General features: G+C 44.8%; 8 protein-coding genes across 11 annotated transcripts; 3 read left to right on the forward strand and 5 right to left on the reverse strand.

The window, feature by feature from the left end:
* Positions 1 to 1,314: 1,314 nt before the first annotated feature.
* BDCG_02296 (C6 zinc finger domain-containing protein) lies at positions 1,315 to 2,646 on the reverse strand (the record flags this gene model as incomplete). The annotated part of the gene is made up of 2 exons (XM_045417841.1): positions 1,315 to 2,460; positions 2,578 to 2,646. 2 exons carry the CDS (start codon positions 2,644 to 2,646, stop codon positions 1,315 to 1,317), a joined length of 1,215 nt encoding a protein of 404 aa, XP_045274559.1.
* A 2,074-nt stretch (positions 2,647 to 4,720) lies between these two features.
* On the forward strand, positions 4,721 to 7,812 carry BDCG_02297 (uncharacterized protein; the record flags this gene model as incomplete). The annotated part of the gene is made up of 10 exons (XM_045417842.1): positions 4,721 to 4,875; positions 4,938 to 5,084; positions 5,307 to 5,338; positions 5,455 to 5,477; positions 5,549 to 5,649; positions 5,711 to 5,873; positions 6,145 to 6,453; positions 6,563 to 6,678; positions 6,802 to 6,888; positions 6,981 to 7,812. The coding sequence occupies 10 exons, from the start codon at positions 4,721 to 4,723 to the stop codon at positions 7,810 to 7,812; spliced, it is 1,965 nt and encodes a 654-aa protein (XP_045274560.1).
* A 1,839-nt stretch (positions 7,813 to 9,651) lies between these two features.
* BDCG_16546 (uncharacterized protein) lies at positions 9,652 to 10,072 on the forward strand (the record flags this gene model as incomplete). Its single annotated transcript, XM_045425764.1, has 2 exons — positions 9,652 to 9,672; positions 9,743 to 10,072. The coding sequence occupies 2 exons, from the start codon at positions 9,652 to 9,654 to the stop codon at positions 10,070 to 10,072; spliced, it is 351 nt and encodes a 116-aa protein (XP_045279981.1).
* BDCG_02298 lies at positions 9,970 to 12,470 on the reverse strand. Of its 2 annotated transcripts, none has more exons than XM_045417843.1 (6): positions 12,079 to 12,470; positions 11,683 to 12,017; positions 11,463 to 11,633; positions 11,285 to 11,403; positions 11,063 to 11,228; positions 9,970 to 11,006 (listed from the first exon to the last, which is right to left on the reverse strand). In XM_045417843.1, exons 1-6 carry the CDS (start codon positions 12,288 to 12,290, stop codon positions 10,813 to 10,815), a joined length of 1,197 nt encoding a protein of 398 aa, XP_045274561.1. In that variant the 5' UTR covers positions 12,291 to 12,470; the 3' UTR covers positions 9,970 to 10,812. The 2 variants fall into 2 exon arrangements, with proteins under 2 accessions (XP_045274561.1, XP_045279982.1); XM_045417844.1 differs by having other exon boundaries at positions 9,996 to 11,006; positions 11,683 to 11,972.
* A 319-nt stretch (positions 12,471 to 12,789) lies between these two features.
* On the reverse strand, positions 12,790 to 13,215 carry BDCG_16547 (uncharacterized protein; the record flags this gene model as incomplete). The annotated part of the gene is made up of 2 exons (XM_045425765.1): positions 12,790 to 12,984; positions 13,052 to 13,215. 2 exons carry the CDS (start codon positions 13,213 to 13,215, stop codon positions 12,879 to 12,881), a joined length of 270 nt encoding a protein of 89 aa, XP_045279983.1. The 3' UTR covers positions 12,790 to 12,878.
* A 243-nt stretch (positions 13,216 to 13,458) lies between these two features.
* On the reverse strand, positions 13,459 to 15,161 carry BDCG_02299 (uncharacterized protein). The gene is made up of 3 exons (XM_045417845.1): positions 14,692 to 15,161; positions 14,378 to 14,619; positions 13,459 to 14,318 (listed from the first exon to the last, which is right to left on the reverse strand). The coding sequence occupies exons 1-3, from the start codon at positions 14,855 to 14,857 to the stop codon at positions 13,602 to 13,604; spliced, it is 1,125 nt and encodes a 374-aa protein (XP_045274562.1). The 5' UTR covers positions 14,858 to 15,161; the 3' UTR covers positions 13,459 to 13,601.
* A 527-nt stretch (positions 15,162 to 15,688) lies between these two features.
* BDCG_02300 (uncharacterized protein) lies at positions 15,689 to 17,230 on the reverse strand. Its single transcript, XM_045417846.1, has one exon. It carries the CDS (start codon positions 16,368 to 16,370, stop codon positions 16,095 to 16,097), a length of 276 nt encoding a protein of 91 aa, XP_045274563.1. The 5' UTR covers positions 16,371 to 17,230; the 3' UTR covers positions 15,689 to 16,094.
* Positions 17,231 to 17,261: 31 nt separating this feature from the next.
* Positions 17,262 to 20,326, forward strand: BDCG_02301 (MADS-box transcription factor, other eukaryote). Of its 3 annotated transcripts, none has more exons than XM_045417849.1 (4): positions 17,262 to 17,826; positions 18,035 to 18,169; positions 18,235 to 18,460; positions 19,308 to 20,326. In XM_045417849.1, the coding sequence occupies exons 1-4, from the start codon at positions 17,545 to 17,547 to the stop codon at positions 19,310 to 19,312; spliced, it is 648 nt and encodes a 215-aa protein (XP_045279985.1). In that variant the 5' UTR covers positions 17,262 to 17,544; the 3' UTR covers positions 19,313 to 20,326. The 3 variants fall into 3 exon arrangements, with proteins under 3 accessions (XP_045279985.1, XP_045279984.1, XP_045274564.1); XM_045417848.1 differs by having other exon boundaries at positions 18,235 to 18,472; positions 19,308 to 20,274; XM_045417847.1 differs by having other exon boundaries at positions 18,235 to 20,274.
* Positions 20,327 to 20,738: the final 412 nt, after the last annotated feature.

Raw genomic sequence — 20,738 nt, forward strand, 5'->3', positions numbered from 1 at the left:
GCGCCAATGTCCCTTGAGAGTTGTTGAAGTAATAACAACAACAGCGGGCGGTGACGAAAGGTAATTAAAAGGTATTTAACGAACGATGATGTACAGCGAAATAAATAGAAAATAGTGAAAATATGGATATGAATGGAAATGAACGTGTATGCACTCCATTTGAATCTCCTGCCTCCACCATCAAATTTCCATCTGAGAAATAGAAAGAATAAGAGAAAAGGCCTGAGAGACGTAGCATTCCGCTACATAGACACTCTAACAAAACGGAGTCGACTGCGCCAGGCGCTAAATGAGTAGGATAACAGTGGGCCACACTGACAGGCGCAATGGGCATTTCTAGTGAGCAATTACTCATGACGGGGTGAGCCCATGAAGCACGTCGCATGAGTGGTTGATAGTGGTGGAACCGCGGGCGTTGGGTGATACAGAAGCGCAACCATTGAGGTTTCAGGGTTGGCAATGCGCCGATTGAGTGGGGGCCTCTTGAAGTCGGCGGCTAGCTGGTGGTTAAATACAGAGTATAGCATGAGTAGATAGCCAAGACAATATTCCAGATGCCCACTGATTTGGTAGGGTTAGCTGAGAGCGATCATATTTAGGTAGGAGATGGCTTCTTTATTCAGTAAAGAGAGGAGATTTGGTGTGTTGGATTGGACTGCGTGAGAGTTTAAGAGAGTTGAGGTTGAGGTTGAGATGCTGAAGTCGAGGTTGGAGGCTGAAAAAGGGAGGTTGCCAAGTCCAGATTTTAGTTACCGAAATCATCATACAGCGTAGTTACAGAGTACATTCTATGTAGTCGAGAGATCAAACAGGACAGAATATCGTTCAAAAATAATTAATAAGCCGATAATAGTCAATATGATGGAAAATTATTCCTCAGAGATTCCTCACGGCATGTTTGAGATTGTGGACAAAATATTGTAAGAATTACCCTCAGAGTAATAGCTAATCATATTCGATGTCCCATCGCGGCCAATCGCATATAAAAGGAAATATGATGTCTCTGGTGGGTGGGCCCCGCCATGTGGTCATACAGGTATAAGATAGAAGGGGCATGCATAAAACAACATGATACTTCCGAATGAACCGAGAACCAGGAACAAGAGGATAATATGACCTATCCCCCACTATCTGCGTGAGATATTCTTCACCCGTGGCAATTCGAGACGACGCAGCGTAGTGACAGCCCGACGATGGAACAGTCTCGTTTCTCCAAACTGAGCTGGGCACGGCCTGTTCCTCTCCTCGCCCGACAGGTTCTGTGACCAGTTTCAAATCCCCCCGCCCAGAAAAATTTCACTGGGCCGAAGCAGCCTATATTCCTGTCACTTCCTTCGGCCAGCACAACCACGGCTGCCACTCTCCCCCCAGCGCCGTTTCAATCTGCTTCACCAAGTACCGTGCCCAACCTTTCATAAACCATTGGTCATCCAACCGCTGTAGTAGTGCCGAATAGTGCGCCAGAATCACCATAGCCTCCGGCTTGCGCTCGCCTAATAGCTTCAGATATGTCTGCGGAATCGCTATCGGCCACACGAAGATGGCGGGGACAAAATCCTGCTTGCGCTCGGTCAGGATGGATACCTGCGTATAGGCATTGAGCAGCTGGTGTATCGCGAGCGCGTACGCATTGGCCGTCTCTCTATCCGCTGCGAGGCGTTCGCTGGAACAAAGGCGGAGCAGGTCCGTCACGCGGTCTGAGTCGTGCACGTTATGAGACGGGGCAGTTTGCTGGGTCATAGCCTTATTTAGCAAGGGTGCCAGGAAGCTCTGGGACAAAGTCTCCCACTGCGTCTGCAGGACCGAGTTGCAGCCGCGGACCATGTGAAACCAGTCGAGAATCTCCTTTTGGGCGCCTTGGTATCCCCCCTGGTCGCGCGGCACAGCTGGGTTCGTGGGCGCGGCAAAAGTGAGCGCGACGAGGATGCAGGAGAATGCGAAGATGGCCACGCAGTTTGATGGGTCGACGCGGTTCAACGCCTCATGGAAGGACTGCACGGCTATGCTTTGGTGGGTGGATGCTCGAAGAGCTAGTGATTCCCGCCGCTGAGGGAGTAGGTAGGAGAGGTGCAGGGCAGCAGCTGCGAGGATGCCACGCAAGAGGAATTCATGTTGGAATCCTAGCTGGACGACCTGTATCTGCCATATCTCGTGCTGGTCGGGGGTCGCGCCTGATGGGAGCGTTTTGTAGGTGAAGGTAGTGTAGTGGTGGAGGAGTTCGAGGTCGATTACATCCAGGCCTGTGTTACTTGGGATGGTGGAGCCGTTTGCAGATGGCCCGATGAAAGATGCAGTTGGAGAACGCGAGAGAATGGAATGCGTTGTAGTCGTTGATAGTTGCGGAGACAGTGAGGCTATCGTCGCGGACGATGTGGATCTTGATAAGAGTGTTCGATGGGCCAGGTCACAGGCGATGCCTCTGCGGGCGCAATTGGAACATTGTGGAGGTTGTTCATCGCACTAGATTGCCCACCTCCCTCCACGGGAAGACAGACCTGGTGTTAGCGGTTGTGTCTTTCTTTATGATTTCCCCTTGGTTAGAGCTAAGATAAAAGACGGATATTTAGGGTTATTGACTTTGATGCGCCGCGATTTACACTGGGTGCAACCATTCCGCGATTTGGTATGCGACCTACGACCACCCATTATTTTTTGTGTTTTTTATCTCTGCAACGTGGTTATATCATATCCACGGCCGACATCCTATGCGGTCGCGCCGTGATGCCTGAAAATGTACTCTACACACAGGCGCCGAGGTGAAGCCGAAGATCGCGGGTGAGTGAAGTGCTGGGCGGAGTAGTTTCCTTTGCCTCTCTTTTAATCACCATTGACTTGCAAGCAGGCGGTGTTTTAATCTGTGAGATTCATAATTGTCCGTTATAGTTAAATGGTCTCCGCTCTGGGCTTTGATATGGGATCATCAGCTTTCGGGCAAAGGTTGGAATCTTCCTATTATGGGAGCTAGCCCTATGAGGCTAGTTTCATATGCCATTCCTCTTTTCTTTTTACTTCATGATGTTTCTCAAATGAATGAATATATATATATATACGTTCTCCTTGAGTGAATGATCCTTACTTGTCACCAACCCAGGGCAATCTCGTCGATGCGCAATACCCAGCCCGGCTGGTGATTTTCATTATCAAATCTCCGGACCAACTATATCTCTCTTATACTACTCCTGAACCCCAGTATTTTATAGCAAAATATGGATATCGATATTCCCGTTGCATATATAGACACCAGAGGCATACTCCGCATCTGTAGGTAATGTTATATGTATGCATAGTACATGTACATGTGCATTTAAAATCCCACCGTGCTATGATACCTATAGGAGTTACCCCAATATTTCATCCCCTTACGATTACTGAACGAGAACAAGGCTTAGAAAGAATCCTTCAACATGATTCAGCCAACGAGATCGATTATTGCTGGAAGTACAGCGGAATTTTACATTGCGGTTCTATCTGTTGTGAAGACTGAAGACCCAGTCGATCCTTCACTGAGCAGTTATAGCGGTCCACACAGATATGTCCAGTTGGTTCATACTGCATGCAGCCTTTGACTCCTTCTCAGCAATCATCCCAACTAGTTTCTTATTTGAGGTGGCCTGTTAAGATTTGTCATGTTCAAATCCAAACCATTCTCGCTGTGATTCTGTTGTATCAATTTTGGTTCACTTCTGATATGAAATAACTAAATAAAATACAGGTTAGGTTTCTGAGTGCTTTAAGATTGAAGGCTGTGAAGCCGCACTGAAGCGGAAGAGACTTTTGAAGAGAAGCAAGGTGAAGTATTATAAAAGTTTGAAAAAATTCTGGCAAGTCTCTGTTAAATAAGTAACTAATAAATGCAATTTTCTTTTTGAGTGAAATAGCAGAGACAGATAACCATCTGAATCTGATTCTGAGCGTTGACCTACCGAGTATATTTCTGTAATTGAAATGGTACAGAACTGTAATGATAATCATCCCAAGTCCCTTTAACCATCTGATCTCCTTCAATGGTCTGTGAATTAAATGCAGCTGTGAGGGGGTTCTAGCTACCCCTCTGTGAGAATATTGACAGCACATAATTTAGCCAGCTGGTTCATGCGTATATTAGCAGTGCGTTATCATCATCAAAATATTTCGTATACCCAGATGGGGTAACTAATAATCTGTAGATCATGGCATAGCGCGAGGGTGGGGGCCATTGTGATAATGTGTGCTCATATCTGTTTGAGCCTTGGAAGGGCACCTAGGTTACAATGTACATGTGTGTATGTAGTATGTAACTTAATAACTACATAGAACATCGGAGATCTGGATTTTCCTCTTCCGTATTAGTGCCAGTCTCTCGCTTGCTAGCTCGACGACCTCACCCTCATCACCCTTCTTGAATCATCCTGATCACCCGCTAGTCACCCACTGCTGCAGTCACCACGCTGTAGAGCTCTTCAATTCTGTCAGGTTTACCCGATGGAGCGATTTCTTTTACAAAAGCCAGTGGCAATGAGCCCACTCGCTCAAATCAAGGGGAGGACTCTCATATCCCCCTTCTTTCGCATTTTTTTAATTTTATTTCCTCTTTCTGCAAAATTTTCCATCCTAGATATTTTTTTTGGCCGCTTGTTCATCTATATCCTTTGTGTCATTATACGTTAATTCTAAGATCTTTTACCACTAGCACAGAGCGTCAATTTCTTTCTAGTATTTAGTTCTCTCTACTAGTTCTACAATGGGTAAGAAGTTGACACATGAACAGAGGAAACAGAGGGCTAGAGAAGCTGGTTTTGACCCTGATAAGTCTAAACTTAGTCCTGAAAAGGTCAAGAAGCAACTGGAGCCTGTCACGCGTCAAGGCTATGATAATGTCTGGGACGTCTGGACAGGGTGAGTTCCCTGCAGCAGCTTTGTTGCTAATTGTCTTGAGAACTGAAATTTTCTGAATACAGATACTGCGACACACATGAGACCAGAGACATATTTGATGAGCAGACTAAAAACCATTTCATCGTCTATATTGGCAAGATCACTCGGGGAAAGAATCCGAAGAAGGACCCAAGACCCAAACCCTCATCTATCATGCAGTCATGGCTGAGGTTCTTAGCCGAATAAGCCATCAGGACAGGAGAGAGCCTGCTGAAACAAGTATCTACGTCGGGTACAAATGTAGAGTGGCTCCTATCATCATCATCATGGCGGCAGACTTACTGGTAGCTAATTGATTCTTCACCTAGTTCATCAATCAGGAGCTGAAAAATTATGTTCCACTTAACCTTGAGCCTGCTAAGAGAAACTACCTGACCGAAATACATTTCAAGAATCTCCTTCAGCAGCTGTGACAAAATGATTGGTATGAGTTTTCATTTCCACTCTATCGGGTGTACCTGTCATGTCTTCTCAAAATGTACATGTATTCATCTGGAAGAGTGGGCGAGTACGTTGAATCAACATCATGATCACACACAGGTCGAGGGCTTCGCGTCTCTGACGTGAGTGACACACACTCTACTGAGCCACAATCTATCTAATATATGAGCTGTAAAACTTACTGGAAATTCAGGATCTGAACATCTTGGTCATTCACAACCGCAAGAGCCAGCCTGAATTCATCATCAGGCTCAAGAGAGATGCAAAAGAAATGTCTAATAAGAAAATTGAGCAGTTAGTTCATCAGCACCCACACTAAAGAAGCTCATTCTTACTGATGTGATGAATAATATAGCCCTAAACATCCTATGCAGGAGGATATTGAGTCGCTTTCACTTTATCTGAATCCAGTTCTTGAGTCTCTTGCAATCTGTCTCGCACAGGGTCTCTTTCGCGACTTTGAGACCGCTGATGAAATATTCAAGCTTAACCCTTCGCCGGACGAAAGCTATGAACTTGTACTAGGCCCTTCAAAGATTGCTCTGTGTGAATTAGGTCACAAGGAGCTCATGAGCTAGGCTTCAAAGCCACCATCAGCTTCTTTCCCCACCTCCATCTGCTTTAACGCTGATTCAGAGGGAACTCCGTTTTATGAGAGAATGGTAGATGCAGGTCCCACCAGCAAGACTCTCAATGCAACTTAGCTGGACAAACAGCTGGCAGGGTTGGGCCTCCGTGCAGGATATGACAACAGAATCTCAGTTCACAATGTTCACAGAGAGGCTCTAGTTCGAGCGGGCGGTGGGTGAACCAACTCAGCTCAAATTCAAGTTGTCAGCCAATTGTTCTGACAAGGGCGGCACAGAAAATGGGTACTCAATCAATGAGAGAATGAAATTTGGTGGTCATACGGATCCGCGGGTATTCTCTGGATCTTATATGAGCTCAACTAGTAGTGTGGATGGAGTCGGAAGTATTCTTGGTAGCGCGTCATGGAGACATCAGCAATCACTTCCGCGGCTTGTCTCTGCGGCGCCATCCACGGCTATGGCAAGTCCTACCAGCAAAACTGCGGCAGGATTTCGAGGACGGCCCGAAGTGCGCCAAATTGAATGATCAGATCAAACAGCTAACCGATGAGATTCAAACTGTAGGTTTGAATGAGTGCCATCTTGAATTTCAGAACCAATGAAAAGATCTCTATCAGCAAAAATATAACCTTTTGGCTCAAGAACTAGATGCCTGGCAAATGCGTCTCGCAAAGGAGAGAAAGCCAGGGACAGCTGAAGATGACAATCATGTCCTGTTGTATCACTGGACATGGTTCAACCGCGTCGCACATCTGATGCCCGAATGAAAAAGACTCAGTTCTCTATTGCTTCTTCATGTCCCACTGCGAAGTTCAGAAGGACAACAGGCACTTAACAACATAATTACCATCTGTAGGCAGAAGAGCCCTGTGTCAGATCACCCAGCTCTCAAGACAAATAATGGTTACTGTCCTGTGGCTGAATGCACCATCATTGTGAATGAGTAAGTGTTCTCTTGAGAAATGTGAATTTGTCTTGATACAAGCCAAAATGGTACTCTGACTGATAATTCATTTTTCTGTTTCCATTTAATAGACAATCCCTAAAACTTAAATGGAGGCATATCTATCAATGTCTCAAAAAGAGCCTGCAGAAGCTGCATGGCTTTTCATCTCTTTGTTTTATCTGTCATCAGTGGTTCACTGATAAGACAGAGTTTGAACAACATTGTCAAGATCATCTTGATTGCCTGGAAACAATTCCCATCCAGTACAACTACCTGGAGGTTTGCGGGATGCTGGCATCTCCTGGGTACTGCCCCGAGTGTCTAGGGGACACTGCCAAGTCTGCGAGCGATCGTCTAAAACCCTTTCTGGATCCGCAGTCGCTCAAAAGAGAGATGGACAGACATTATAAGCTTCTCATAGATGACAAACCTGCAGCTTGCGGTTCGCCGCATTGTGATATGCTATTTGACTCAATATTGAATCTTCAGCATCATTATAATGATCTCCACTGCATCCCTATTCCCAAAAAATGCAACAACTTCAAGCTAGAGGTCAATATCAATCAGCCAGACTTGTCGCAAGTCAAAGACAATACTAACAGCGATCTTACATTTGATATTACCACCGCCGCGAGCTTCAAGCGGAAGACCATCGATATTGACGAAACAGAGACAGCAGAGCCAAAGGAGAAGCATCATAAATGCGAATTAGTCTATAACAATCGTCATGAAGAGACATCCCCGTTGATGTCAGAGATATCAGAGAGTCAATATACCATTCATGACTCTGGATATTCTTCTTCTAGCATTCGTCTGGGAGATGGTAGCGAGTATGATTGTGAACCTGCTGATGCATCGATTGTTGTTTCGTCTCTTTCAAGCCACATCGAGCCTCGCTTGTTTGATCATAAAATTGTCTAAGATAAAAGGTCTAACAATACTGCCATATGCGTTCCTTGCCTGATCTGCTAGCACAATGTCAGAACGCAGCTCTTCCCGAAATACAGCGCTGTAATTGACTATACAGGCCAAAGCTCTTTTTTCCCACATGGAGATAGTAGCGCTGAAAGATGATGTGAAATAAGAGCTGAAATAGAAGCCAATTCTTCAGGCGCTACTGATTTAAATATTCTGTACACTCATATGATTCCTTGCCTGCCAAATGTATCCTCATAGGCTGAAAAGAGCACTGGTCAGTCACTTGTCTTGAGGAAGGAGTCCCCGTGAGATATGTTCAGAAAGGTCTACGACTGTGATCTGGCGGGCACCGTTGCGGTGGTCACTCATCGAACCAGCCCTACCCGCATTCATCAAGGTAAAACACCACGCGGCGAAAATCCGAAGACTTCAAGTATATTTACGATATCTATTATCGAAGGTAATATCACAATGAATGTCTAATGGCTGTCGCTGATTTATCAACTTGCTGGAGCCTACAGAGGAGAATCAGAAAATTGTGTCAAGGCCAATATCGATAGATTAGTTGTTAGAGGGTAGATAAGAATCAGGTCAAAGGCACGGTGACCAAAGAGGATTTGATAAATGGCTAGGTTCTATTTGCGATCCTCCAGCCTAGACAAAGTTTGCCGATTCTCGGTACAACGCATCCAGAAATTACGCCAAAACTACCCTGTGTAAAGTCCATCGTAAAAGCTACAGGCATGTTTGATAGTTATGGCTTCTTGGCAGACTTGGTCGGATCCCTCGACGGGTCCATGGACGGTTCCATTGTAGGACATGAAGCTTCACTTGTGTCTGCATCTTGTAGTGACTAGTATAGATGAGATCATGGGAGGAATATTGTATGCGCTGATAGGCCTCGATATTGCTATGAAAAAGAAGCATTCTGGCTGCTGGCTAAAGGTCTTGAGGCGAATATCAGAGTCAGAAGATACAATGCGATTGGAGAAACTGCATAACAGCAGTACATTTACCGCATCATCACACGTGGTAGTTATGGTTCACGATCCAAGCTTCTCTCTTCTGCTAATCAATTCATAGATGTTAAGAATCGATGTTTCTCATGCCATATTACACATATATGCTGCTCTGGGGAAGTACGAGTTTCCCAGTATTCTCCAACTGGAAGCCTCGGACAGTCCACTTTATTGGTCTGTCACACAAGCACATACGGGATATCTGCGATGATCTAAAGCAATTTAGGATAGTTATGGAGGTGGTGGAGCTGAAAACGCAATTCAACTCTCTAATCTTAAGCTTGAGACAGAATACCGGAGAGATACTCAAAAATGCGTTAAATCGAAAATCGCTCTCGAGTGCAGCAAATGGGATTCTTCTCTGCAAGTGTGTTGGGATAAAAGTCGATTGTCCACTATGGGATCCGCTGCGGAATGAGGAGAACAATCAGCTGAGCAGGTCACCACTGTACGGAACAGTTACAGCAGCAATTGCTGAGGAAGAGATGAACCCGACCTAAACCTTCAGACATAGAGAGTGATGTTGTCAAAAATGCTCAAGGAGAAAACTCAATCAACGAGACACGACCAAAAAACCACAGCAACAATCTGTTCGTTAACTTAGCTGACCACTGCAGAAAAGGAGAAGTGACCCGAACTTTGGTGATGGCTTTCAAAGTCGTTTCCTTCACCATCCTCAATAGCAGCTTCCAATTTTGGGCAGCAATGTCAAATACTCTCTCAAATGATATCTAGTACTTTATTGTCTGGTATCTTACCTGCGAATCCTACACGATGCTTAGCATGGTAGACACAAGACTATTATCTTCTAGAAATTGAGAAGATGGCTTGCAAGTCTGCTCTGGTAATGGTTTTCTGTCCTTTAAGCCAGTCCGTTAGCATTCAACGCTAATACATCAACGTCTTCTCTTCAGGCATTCCACACATACGGCGCGGAGGTCAGGCTGGTGACACAGAGGAAATTCGGCTATCGTGAAGCAATAAGGCGAATGTTATGCGTACGGGAAGCCATTGCAACTGCCCGACCTTACTCCACTGGCATCATAGCCCATGCGGACAGCTTTCAATACAATCAGGGAGTCTTGTGCGACATGCGTCAAGGCTTTCTTAGAGTGCTAGATGTTCATGTGGTAGCTGCTGAGAAGCTTGTTATAGATGTAGAAATGGCCTTTCTTCTTCATTTGAAGGAAAGTGAAGACGAACGGACAATGAATCGCGAGAATTTTGGATATCTTGCACTATAGTGATGGCATTGTGTCATGTCTATGCAAGAAGATGCAAGAAGATGCACCTAAGATGGCTGACTTGAGGTCATCCACAGACTCAGGTCTTCATATGTGGATGTTTGATTGTTAAAGAAATTATCTATAACTTGTCCAAAAATGGAGAGGACAAAGTAACTTGGATTCTAGCTACTTCCATCGCTTCCTTCAGAATGCTAGAAGAAGTTGTCCAATGAGTGACTATACCGACGAATGTGGATGAAAAGCGGGTTTATGACTCTTGCATTTCTATCTTGTGTAGCTGTTACCCAAGCATTCGAATATCATATGATTCAAGGAGGCCATGAGTATAGCCGGCTGACAAATGGTCGCATGAAAGTGATTCTTCGGGTGCTTGAAAATGATCCAATGACATTATACTATTGCCTACTCGAGCCTAGCAAAGATACTGAACCCAATGCAAATGATGGACATGGCTTCCGTTTTCCTTATACCGCGGTAGGATGCCAGGCAGTGTTTGACATTGATGGCGCTTCGGTCACCTCAACGCAGTCAAACCTAGCAGCTCAACAAATGGGGGATAGACTTTGAAGAGGCAATTGGATCTATCCCTGTTCGTATAATTTGCTATAAATTTCTGCTCTGTAGTATATGGAAAGGTTTTATAAACTTGATTTATTCGGTGGGTGGTGAGCTGAGCAGAAAATGGCGTATGCGTCATAGAGCGTGCTTTGTTCAAAAAAGCTTCAGAAAAGCAAGCTTCAGCGATATTCTTTGTTTAACCACGACTCCTCAAGCAACAGATGAGCGGGCTTTCGCTCTTCCGGGGCAAGAACAAGCATGGATTGAAGGAACTGGATAAAGTCTTCCTTCTCCTGGATAGAATGGAAGCTCCCGTTTTCGATGAACCCACCCAATGAGAATCCAGACATGGCAGGGATGCCTTTAAGATTACCTATCACAACTTCTATTAGATAATTCTAATGAAACACTGATTGTATAGTTTTTTACCTTCCGAGTCAAAGTATTTCTCTGACGCTTGGCCTCTATTGAGTAGGTCTATAGGAAAATGGCCGAAAAGAGCGACCATTTGGGACAAATGATGTTCAGGGGCGTAAGAACCCGCTGCACTTGGACAGCCATCAAACAGGTATTTTCCTGTTAAAAGCTCATAGATCTAAGGCCTGTTGTAAGCTAGAATTTTCTCAGTGGATTGAAATCTTAAATTCTTACAACACATCCTGCATTCCATATGTCGGTACTTGCATCCCATTTAGCCTCCAGTATAACCTCGGGTGCTCGTAGGCAGCGAGGCTGGATAAACTCTGTTAAGTGCCTATCAACCCAACTAGCTTTGCCAGTGTCAGCTACCTAAAATAGCACATATAAAGATGTTGCAGAGCTCGCTTACCAGTACCAAAATCAGCTAAAAAAACATTAATGGTTGAAACATCACTATTCATAGGAAGAGGCTTAGAAGCCATATAAAATTCCGAAGATTTAGATACATCTGATGGTAGGGCACGTAGGGCAATCGGCTCGTTTTCATCCATCTCAATAAGAATGTTCCCTGGTTTGATATCTGTTCAAATCTTAGCCTTACATACTTTTCAAAGGGAAGAATTACAGACCGGTATGGATTATGCTGCAAGAACGGTGGAGATAATCAAGTGCAAGTAAGAGCTGCTTTGCAATCTGCCTGACCGTTGGCACAGGTATCTGAGCCTCTGGGAGGCGACGTTGATACTTTGCTAGGTCTGGGCCTGTTGCCTCGTGCACTAGGCATATATGATCTCCATGCGGCCCGTGGTGTTGAAAATCATCACAAAGGCTGAGAATATGCCTTTTCCCAGGGTGGGTAGACCCGTCATTTTTCATGAACCGTAGCATTTCGAGTTCATAATTTCTCATCCCGTCAACGCTAAAATCAGCTTGCAGGATTTTCAAGGCAACAACTCCATTAGTCCTTTAGTTCACAGTTTATAAGTCAGAAAATTATCATTTGAGAGGGAAAAGCGGGATCCTACTTTATATCTTGCGCTAGCCACACTGTTGAATACTGGCCGTAACCTAACTTTCTAACGACCTGATACTTTTCATCAAACACATCACCCAGCCTCGTAGGATGATATCCGCCTGAGCTGTACTTTTGGTACGGCTCTTCTGATAGCTTGCTAATGTGGCTCCGCGAGTTTGATATTCGTCGAGTGGCAGGGAGTAAGCTTTTCAAGAAATTCATTACGGCGATGGCAACGGAGAACGAGTGAGTGTGTTTCAAGGTTAATTTTAATTATCAATAATAGAGGGTAACTATGTTAGCTCACAGTTGAACGTTAACAAAAACAAAGTAACTAACACTAGTTACTCCGTAGTTAGTCAGAATCTATTATTAGTGAACTAACTACGGAGTACGGAGTAGTTAAGTTGGTTATTTGGGAAATCCGATGACTGGGAGGCTTGGCATCGCGGAAGAGACTGTATTAAGGTTAACTATACTCTGTAATGAGAGTTTACATCTACAACCCGCTGTTCCACTTGGTTTATTGATGCGTTTAATATCACAAGGATTTTGAATTCCAACTGCTTGATGTGTTATCTGCGCCGTGTAATATTCATGATTAAAATTTCATAAGATTTGGACAGCCACTAGTTACATGCGCGATAACATTTCCAACTCTCAATAGCTAACTAGCAACATAGCAATGACAGGAGGTAGATTCTTGTGCGCATTGTGCTGAGCTGAAACTCAGAAAAGGGCTCATCTATATACGAAGGAACTCATTAGTAACAGGCGAAATAACGTGGAAAGCAGAAATGACTTACAAATCTACTCTGTAGACCTGTAGACATGTTGAGTCGTGACATGCTGATTGCTTCCCGTTTCGAATTCAACCGTCAAATGTTCTTCAGAGTCTTGAGGAGTTGAATGCCAGCTGGACCTTGAGAGCTATTATTATTAGTGTATCTAACTATAGGCGCTTCTCGCTTGTCTATCCTTACTTGATTTTAGCAATTTCAATATCGCGATTTTCAAGATTATTTCTGTCAAAATGCTTTCTCACGGTTTCTTCACCGGCGGCACGGATAGCGATGGAATTGCTATAGTGGTTATGCAGCCAAATGATCTGCTTAAGAGCTTGAAGGACTTGAGTAGGACGAAACATTGTGATCAAGTACTGCAATATTCCTTGAGATCGGGATTTCGAAAGAAGTAAAAGATAGCTGAAATGACTTGCGTTTTGATCTTTCTAGGAGGGTTGGGACAGGCAACTTAGCATTTTAGCTACTCAAAGAACGGCCAGCTGCATTCTATTGATGACCCCCAACATGCCTTCCATGCACTCGTTGGCTGGACGGTTGAATCGCTTAAGCTGAGTGGACGGATAACTTCGGACATTCCATGGCGGGAGTGCTATAGCCTGCATACAATCGACTAAAGAAGGGAAGACAATCCAATCAGTTGTTTTAAACGATAGGATGTTTTGCCGTCATTTTATTCAAAGAAGGTACACGTAGTTATATGATTTCCACCTCATGGGCTTGAGTATAACTAGCCTACTTGATATCCTTGTATTCGGACCCGGAGCAGAGCGGCTCGTGCAATTTGTTGATCAGGAGACTGGTTCATCAATGCTGTAATCTCAGGGGAGTGAAATCCGAGACGGTGCGCCAGTTTGGCCATCTCGTAGACCACACGCTCGTCAGCTTTGGCACGGTTCGGCTTGGCTAGCAGGTCATCATCGTTCTTTGGGTCAGCTGGCATCAAGAGATAGTGTCGCATGGCATAGAGCCACACCTGTCGATACGCCAAATTGAGACGTTCAGCACTCATCATACGTGTCTGCCGGAATGTAGACTCTGATGTCTGAATGAGGCAATCTTCCTCCGTGTTGAGGGCAGTGATGAACATATGCTTCATGGTGTTCCAGATTGACTCTCTAGAAGGGCCAAAGAGTCGTTTCACGCAGTGGGCGCAACTTTCTAGATACTTGAAGTTCTCAAAAAATGTATACACAGAAGGGATCAATCCATCAAACTTCTCCATTCGGCTCCAGATGGTCTTCCTCTCACTTTCACTGAAGCCAACAAAGGCCTGGCCGCTCAGGACATACCCCCGCGCAGCTTTCGCCTCGATGCGAGATGTGTGAGGCGCCATCAGTTGCAGCTCCTCCACAGTGTCTGAGCTGATCTTTGTCATCGCAGCTGGACTGTAGTCAACGAGGGAAGACCAGTACTCTCCTATATCGCTAAGACTGTTTAAGATCTCCTGCGAGCATGTCAGAAAAAATGTAGCATATCAAACAATAATAAGCCGCCGGAAGGTACCTCAATACAGCCAACAGCGATCAAGCGATGGATCATACTGATCCGCATTCCACGACCCCAAAGGCCTGAGACGGCCAATAATGCATCAAACCCTTGACGGAGTCGACGGTTCCTGTGGTTATCGAGTTGCTCAAGGCGTTCTCGATTACATTTTGATAAACGTGTGAGCCACCGCTGTCGAAATGGTTCGTTCTGTTCTCCTTCATACTCAAGCAGAGTGATCTTGAGTTCGTCACCAACATCTACACACGGATGTGATTAGCGAAATGGTCAGGGACACAGGTGATGAAATGGACGGTCGATGGAAGACATACCATCTAGATATAAATCCACCATCCACCAACGGTCGATGGGGGGTAGAAGTTCGGATCCAACTTGGGCGCGGTGGCGCCCATGGAGCCCACGCAGTTGTCCTATTGAAAATCGAAGCGTGGGAAATTGATTATTTAGGTGTAATGAAAATTCTGCCATCTGCAACATAGGTTCCCTCTTATTTCCCTCTGCAACTCTGCAACAGGGGTTCCCTTTTCAACATGGGTTCTGAACTATGACCCCTCTAAGCTGTAATGTAAATTCTTCCCGTAAGGTAGATTCTGTTTGTGATATTCATTAAACTTTTGACAACGGTAATAATTGATGCTGTCTAGTCAGTATTTGATATTGTTTTTTCATTCTTCTAACCGCCGCTCCTGAAGGCGATCTTAACCGTGCTTTCAGCTTGCCAAAATCCGTAGATAGCGGCGCCGTGGGTGTTCCACCCTTATGCACAATCAGGGAGAATAAAGCACATCAATGATGTAGATTTCCGCACAACGCAGGTTCTGTCAATGTAGATTCTGCCTGCCGCCAGGTTAGGACATATTACCATAGTGTACTATTAAAGCATAAGTATGGCAGCACACTTATTTTATGGGTTTCTTTTGGAGTTTGAATATTCTTTTCCTTAGAAGTTTTCATCTCAGTCACCTCAATCATGAGGCTACTACAACGGCTCACAATCAGTCGAATCAATGAACCTGAAACAGATCAAATAAACTTCCCTCACAGAAAACGAGAACTACTTTTCCAAGAGCCACACAGGGAGTTATTGAAAGGGGGAGTTGTTGCTCGTGTGAAAGGCCTCTTAAAATTGCAAGATTATTACCATGTGGACATACCGTTCACTGGAAGTGCATTAAACGTGGTGCTATCGACTATGACATTTGGTGTGGCACATTTCAGAGTCCTCTAGTATTGAATGATATCGACAGGACATGCAATTGCATTTCAATGCTGACATTAATCGACCTTAAAGTTCTGCCGGGTTGTGGCCACAGAGTCCACTTATCCTGCATCCTCAAAGGTTCCTTAGCGAATGGATGTCCTCTCTGCAGAGGCACTGTCGCATCATATGGATATTGGAAGCAGTCAAGGCGCCCTTCAACTCCAAACTCCGTATCAACAGATGATGCACGCTAAACAAATACTTAGATTGATGATAAACAGGCTAAATCAAAATCTACACTTGCGATCCCTACGGGCAGAACCTGAGTACAATTGTTACTGATAGTTTGGGTTTTTACTGATAGTTTGGGTTTTTTGTGATCACTTAAGCTTCTGCTTTTACTTTCATTACTTATCTAGGCGCTCTGTTCAAACTCTCATGAGAATTATTTATCTCCTAGCCAAAAAGTGTGCAATTAGATACATTAATTGGAAAACCGCAAATTGCTAGCGTTCAATCTCCCCTGCGACAATCAAATACACTCTGTGCACCCGCCTGCTTAGCAGCAGCAGTGACACAGCCGTCCTCCCAGATTGTAGTGTACGTCGTAGCATATTCACGACCGTCAACACCTAGCTCATAGACAAACTGGAATGTATTCGGAAGCAGAGCGCAGTTCTGAAGTTTATCTTCAAACATCTTGCCGTTGTCAGAATTGGCCCAGCCATTCCCCCATATTAGAACATAAATAATGATAGTGATCATAGTGCTTGACGATGCAGTCACCATGCGCTTCTTTTGGGCGCTAGCTAGCGCGCGCCAAGTGGATCAAGATTTCTAGGTCGTTGCCATCACAGCCATCCAGGACCCTGTCACGCAGATTCCGCAGACAATCGTTGTAGTTTGGCTTAAAATCTGGTGTATTCTTCCAGCCTATCGATACCGAGACAGTTTCCGGGGTTCCGTCATTGTACAGCCATGTGATTGAACCGCTGTCTTTGCTCTCGATGACCCTGGCTTCACCGCGTTGGGACAGAACTGCTTTTCAATGATGTCCGCCATTGTGTTTCTGGTCACGTATCTTCCATTGTGGACACCATGACATCTTTGTAAAGGCGCCGGAGGAGGGGAACTGAAAACCACAACTGCGCTGCCGAAGCATACAGCCAATGTCGGGAGACTATCTTGGAGTTGCATACTAGATGATAGACACTTTTTCTCACTTTTTTTCTCTTTCTTTCTCTTTCTTTCTCTTGCTTTTAATCATGGTAATGGAGACTTTTAAATAGTCGAATTTATAATGTGTGTATGAGTGAGGAGGGTATTTCAGCGGTTGCACTGACTGCGACCCAATTCTTACGTCGCACACTAGTGACCATTTTCTCAAGAATATATAACCTCAAATATGGTTTTCATTTCTTCATCTAGCAGTTATCTATCTCATTTTTTAACAATTTACCTCATCATGAAGAATTCACTCCGCTTTTTATTCGCACTTGGTGAGTTGTTGTTGATCTCATCGAGCGCATCAGGACTGCCAATCCAGATCTCCGATATTCTAATGTACATGTACATTACATAGGTAGGCAGGGACAAAGGATGGAAACAATTTTAAATGACTGGCTGGGGGCGGGAGTTAAAATATAAGGGGGGGTACATTGACTCTAATTCTATCCTTAGTCAGCCATGAGTCAGCGGGAGATTAGTCATCCCCTCCACTGGCCTTTTTTCCCTTCGCCCTTCGCCCTTACCTTACCTTACCCCCCAAACCCCAAACCAAACCTGTTCCGTTCCTTCTCCATCTGGCATCTGTCTCCAACGCGTTACTCGATTCGGCCTGCCCTTCGATCTTCGCAAACATCATTCCTCTTTCGGCCATCCTCTAACCCTATACAACCGATACATCTTCCAAGCTCGAACCTCTTATCATCGCCATCGCCCCAACTCCTGTCCCTCCGCCGCCATGGCTGATATCACCGCCGTCTCCGACGAAAATCCTTCTCCTCCCCAGGATGATCTAGTCTCCGGGGGCAATGGCGCTGCTGCTGCTGCTGCCGCTGCTGTCGCCGCTGCCGTTGAGAATCGCGGTACTAAGCGTCCTCGAACCAGCAACGCGGGCGACGAAGATGATGATGACGAGGATAAGCCTGGCCGTGAACGCCGGAAGATTGAAATCAAGTTCATCCAGGACAAGTCGCGTCGCCACATCACTTTCTCCAAGCGAAAGGCTGGCATTATGAAGAAGGTCCGCCTCTTACTTCCAACCGCCCCCTACTCCTACTCCTACTCCTACTCCTACTCCACACCACAACCACCCGCCACTACGCCTTTACTATGGCTCTACAACTTTGTTACCTCTCCATCTTGTCACATTTCTACGGTCGCATCGTCTCATTCTTTGCGATTCTCTACTCTATGACATAGTAATTGACCTTGCGCTCTTTGCAATCTAGGCGTACGAATTATCCGTCCTCACTGGCACCCAAGTCCTACTCCTAGTTGTATCCGAAACGGGTCTCGTTTACACGTTCACCACTCCGAAACTCCAACCTCTTGTCACCAAGCCGGAAGGGAAGAATCTTATCCAGGTGTGTTACCCCATATTTTGCTCCACTAGAAAATAGAACATGGAAGCTAATTGTCTCTGGTCCAGGCCTGCCTTAATGCTCCAGAGCCCACCACTAACGAGAATGGCGTCGAAGTCCCCGAAGTACCCCCCGAAACCTCAGACGATGTCAGCCATGCCAATGTCGCGGGCCAGCAGCCCAATATTCCCCGTCCTGGTGGCATGCATCCGGGATATATGTCCAGCGAGCACCAGCAACAGATTGCATATTACCAGAACCTCCAACAACAGCAACAGCAAGCACAGGCCGGAGGTCAGTATCCAGGTATGCCAGTTGGTGCACGCCTACCACAGCAACATCAACCCGCTGCATAGGTTCCTTTCTATCTTTTCGTTCTTCTTTTCTATTTTTATCCTTGTCGCGCTCCCTCATTCCTGGCTTCCTTTTGTCCCTTAATGGCTGGCGTAAAAATGTACTGCAAGTTGCCTTTATTTTTTCTCATCTTTTTCTTTACTTCTATCATGTATTTTTCCATCCCCTTTTCCCTATTTCTATGTTGATGCTTTGATGCTTTTGTTTTTCGCGCATGGGTTGCTCCTTGCCCCTTGATTGATACCCAACTGGCAAAACGTGATGCCTTGAGCATGTCCACGTCCACTACGGTAGGCTATGCTCAAGGGCTCAACGAGAATGAGAAAGGAGAAAACATGTCAACCGTCGTGGCGTTGCTCTTTATCATTACTCTGCACTACCCTCTCTAACTCTCATCCCTCGCGATTGTCTCGCAAGCACAAACACATTATGATGAACGATTTTTGTTAAACAAACCAAGCAAGAATATTTTCGAAAGAAGGCAAATCAGAACAGAACATGAACTAGCTTCATGACTTTGCTGATCTTATCAAATATGCTTCTTCTGTTGATTTTTATTTTATATTTTTCAACCTTTCTCAGTTTCAGTGGCCTCCGTTGCTGCATATCTCACCCCTTCTTTTGAAACCCCCCGCTTTTTCGCCATTGAAATGCCCCCCGCCAGCCAGCCATCCCATATCCCTGCTTACACCTTACACATAATACATAACCCGTACCCATATGCACACACATCTCCCCACACACAGATAAACGTCCATCATGGCCACTAACGTGCCCATGTCAACAGAATAACATAAACACACACAGAACAATATAGAGGGGGGATTAAAACCTATGGAATATGTGGGGATTGGGATATTGTTACATGGGATACATGGATATCGGATAATCAACTGTGGAGGAAAAAAACGTTAATACCCATATGGAAGGCAGGAAACTTCTAGATATATATGCGTGTATATATACTATGCGGTGTTATAAAGCGCGGGAACGACAAACGAAATATGAAAAAAGGAGAACAAAGAGAAAAGCGAAGGCGGACAATATCTCTTCACGGATTGGGTTGGAGGAAAGGAGTGAGAGAGTGACGGTAGCGTAAGGGAAAGAAGAGAGGATCTTTTTCTCTTTCTCTTTCTTTTTCCCCCCGTTCCCCTTTGGTTTTCTTATCTTTTTCTTTGCTTTTATCAGGGAGTATCAGGGAGGAGGCGTTATTCTTTTTTATGGTTATTGTACCACGTATGTGTGTGTTTATGTGTGTGTTTGTGTGTTTGTGCTCGATCTCTTCCCTCCTCCTTTTTCCTTTTTATTATCGTTTTGCAGCACAACTGACCATCCCGCTCTCCTGTACTCCCTTTCCTCCGCCCCACCCAGCCTTCCCCTGTTCTGCCCTGTTTTAGTTTGGTGTTGTCCGCTTCGGTTCAGGTCATCGTGTGTGTGCCCTCGTCTAGACGCACGCGACCGAGGTTTTTCTAGATCTAGTAGGGAGGGGGAGGGTAGGAGTTGACAAGCGACTGGGGGGTGTGTGTATGCGTGGGCTGCGAGGAATGGGAGTTGGAGAGGAGAACCGGGGGGGTTGACGAGGAAAACGAGATGGAGGAAGGGTGTTTCCCTTTTTTTTTGTCCGTTGCGGTGTTCAATTGAAATATTTCTACACGTTGTACCAAGGCAGGGAGGAATTATGGAAGGCTTCTATTCTTTTTTCTTTTTCTTTTCTTTTTCTTTCTTTTTTCTTTTTTTTTTTTTTTTTTTTTTTGTCTGTTAACTAACAAAAAGAAGTTTTTTCGGAGGGAGCTAGAGCTAGCTCGCTGGGATTTCTTGTTTTGCTTTTGCTTTTTTTTTATTTTAACGGGCTTTGGTTTTTTTTCGTTTGGCTTGTGATATTGATATTGATATTGATGGGTCATATATTTTAATTTCTATCCGTCTCTCTCTCTCTCTCATTATTATTATTATTATTATTCTTCCATTATACTCATATGCAAGCGGAGCTTATGATGAGTCCTTGCGTGATGTTAAATACAGGTCAAGTGTTGGTTATACAGGAGGAAATACAGGTGTTGAGACCACGCCAAGATAATAAGAACATAGGAAATACAAAGAAGTGACAATTAGATACATGCGATAATAACTTCCCAGCCCAGGAACATAGAGCAATTCATTGAAGCGATTTGTACACCTCTGTATTTATTAGGAACCTGAGGTGCTTGAGTTCCGGATT

Source organism: Blastomyces dermatitidis, assembly GCF_000003525.1.
Source record: "Blastomyces dermatitidis ER-3 genomic scaffold supercont1.2, whole genome shotgun sequence".
NCBI lineage: Eukaryota > Fungi > Ascomycota > Eurotiomycetes > Onygenales > Ajellomycetaceae > Blastomyces > Blastomyces dermatitidis.

Excerpts from the sequence above, each read along its gene's own strand:
- BDCG_02298 (XM_045417843.1), bottom strand. The coding sequence starts at position 12,290 with ATGAATTTCTTGAAAAGCTTACTCCCTGCCACTCGACGAATATCAAAC. Across the intron at positions 12,018-12,078 it reads TGGCTAGCGCAAGATATAAA|GACTAATGGAGTTGTTGCCT; the intron begins GTAGGATCCCGC and ends TGTGAACTAAAG. Across the intron at positions 11,229-11,284 it reads TATGGAATGCAGGATGTGTT|ATCTATGAGCTTTTAACAGG; the intron begins GTAAGAATTTAA and ends AACAGGCCTTAG.
- BDCG_02301 (XM_045417847.1), top strand. The coding sequence starts at position 17,545 with ATGGCTGATATCACCGCCGTCTCCGACGAAAATCCTTCTCCTCCCCAG. Across the intron at positions 17,827-18,034 it reads AGGCTGGCATTATGAAGAAG|GCGTACGAATTATCCGTCCT; the intron begins GTCCGCCTCTTA and ends TTTGCAATCTAG. Across the intron at positions 18,170-18,234 it reads AAGGGAAGAATCTTATCCAG|GCCTGCCTTAATGCTCCAGA; the intron begins GTGTGTTACCCC and ends TCTCTGGTCCAG.
- BDCG_02300 (XM_045417846.1), bottom strand. The coding sequence starts at position 16,370 with ATGGTGACTGCATCGTCAAGCACTATGATCACTATCATTATTTATGTT.
- BDCG_02299 (XM_045417845.1), bottom strand. The coding sequence starts at position 14,857 with ATGTTGCAGATGGCAGAATTTTCATTACACCTAAATAATCAATTTCCC. Across the intron at positions 14,620-14,691 it reads GGTGGATTTATATCTAGATG|ATGTTGGTGACGAACTCAAG; the intron begins GTATGTCTTCCA and ends ATCCGTGTGTAG. Across the intron at positions 14,319-14,377 it reads TCGCTGTTGGCTGTATTGAG|GAGATCTTAAACAGTCTTAG; the intron begins GTACCTTCCGGC and ends ACATGCTCGCAG.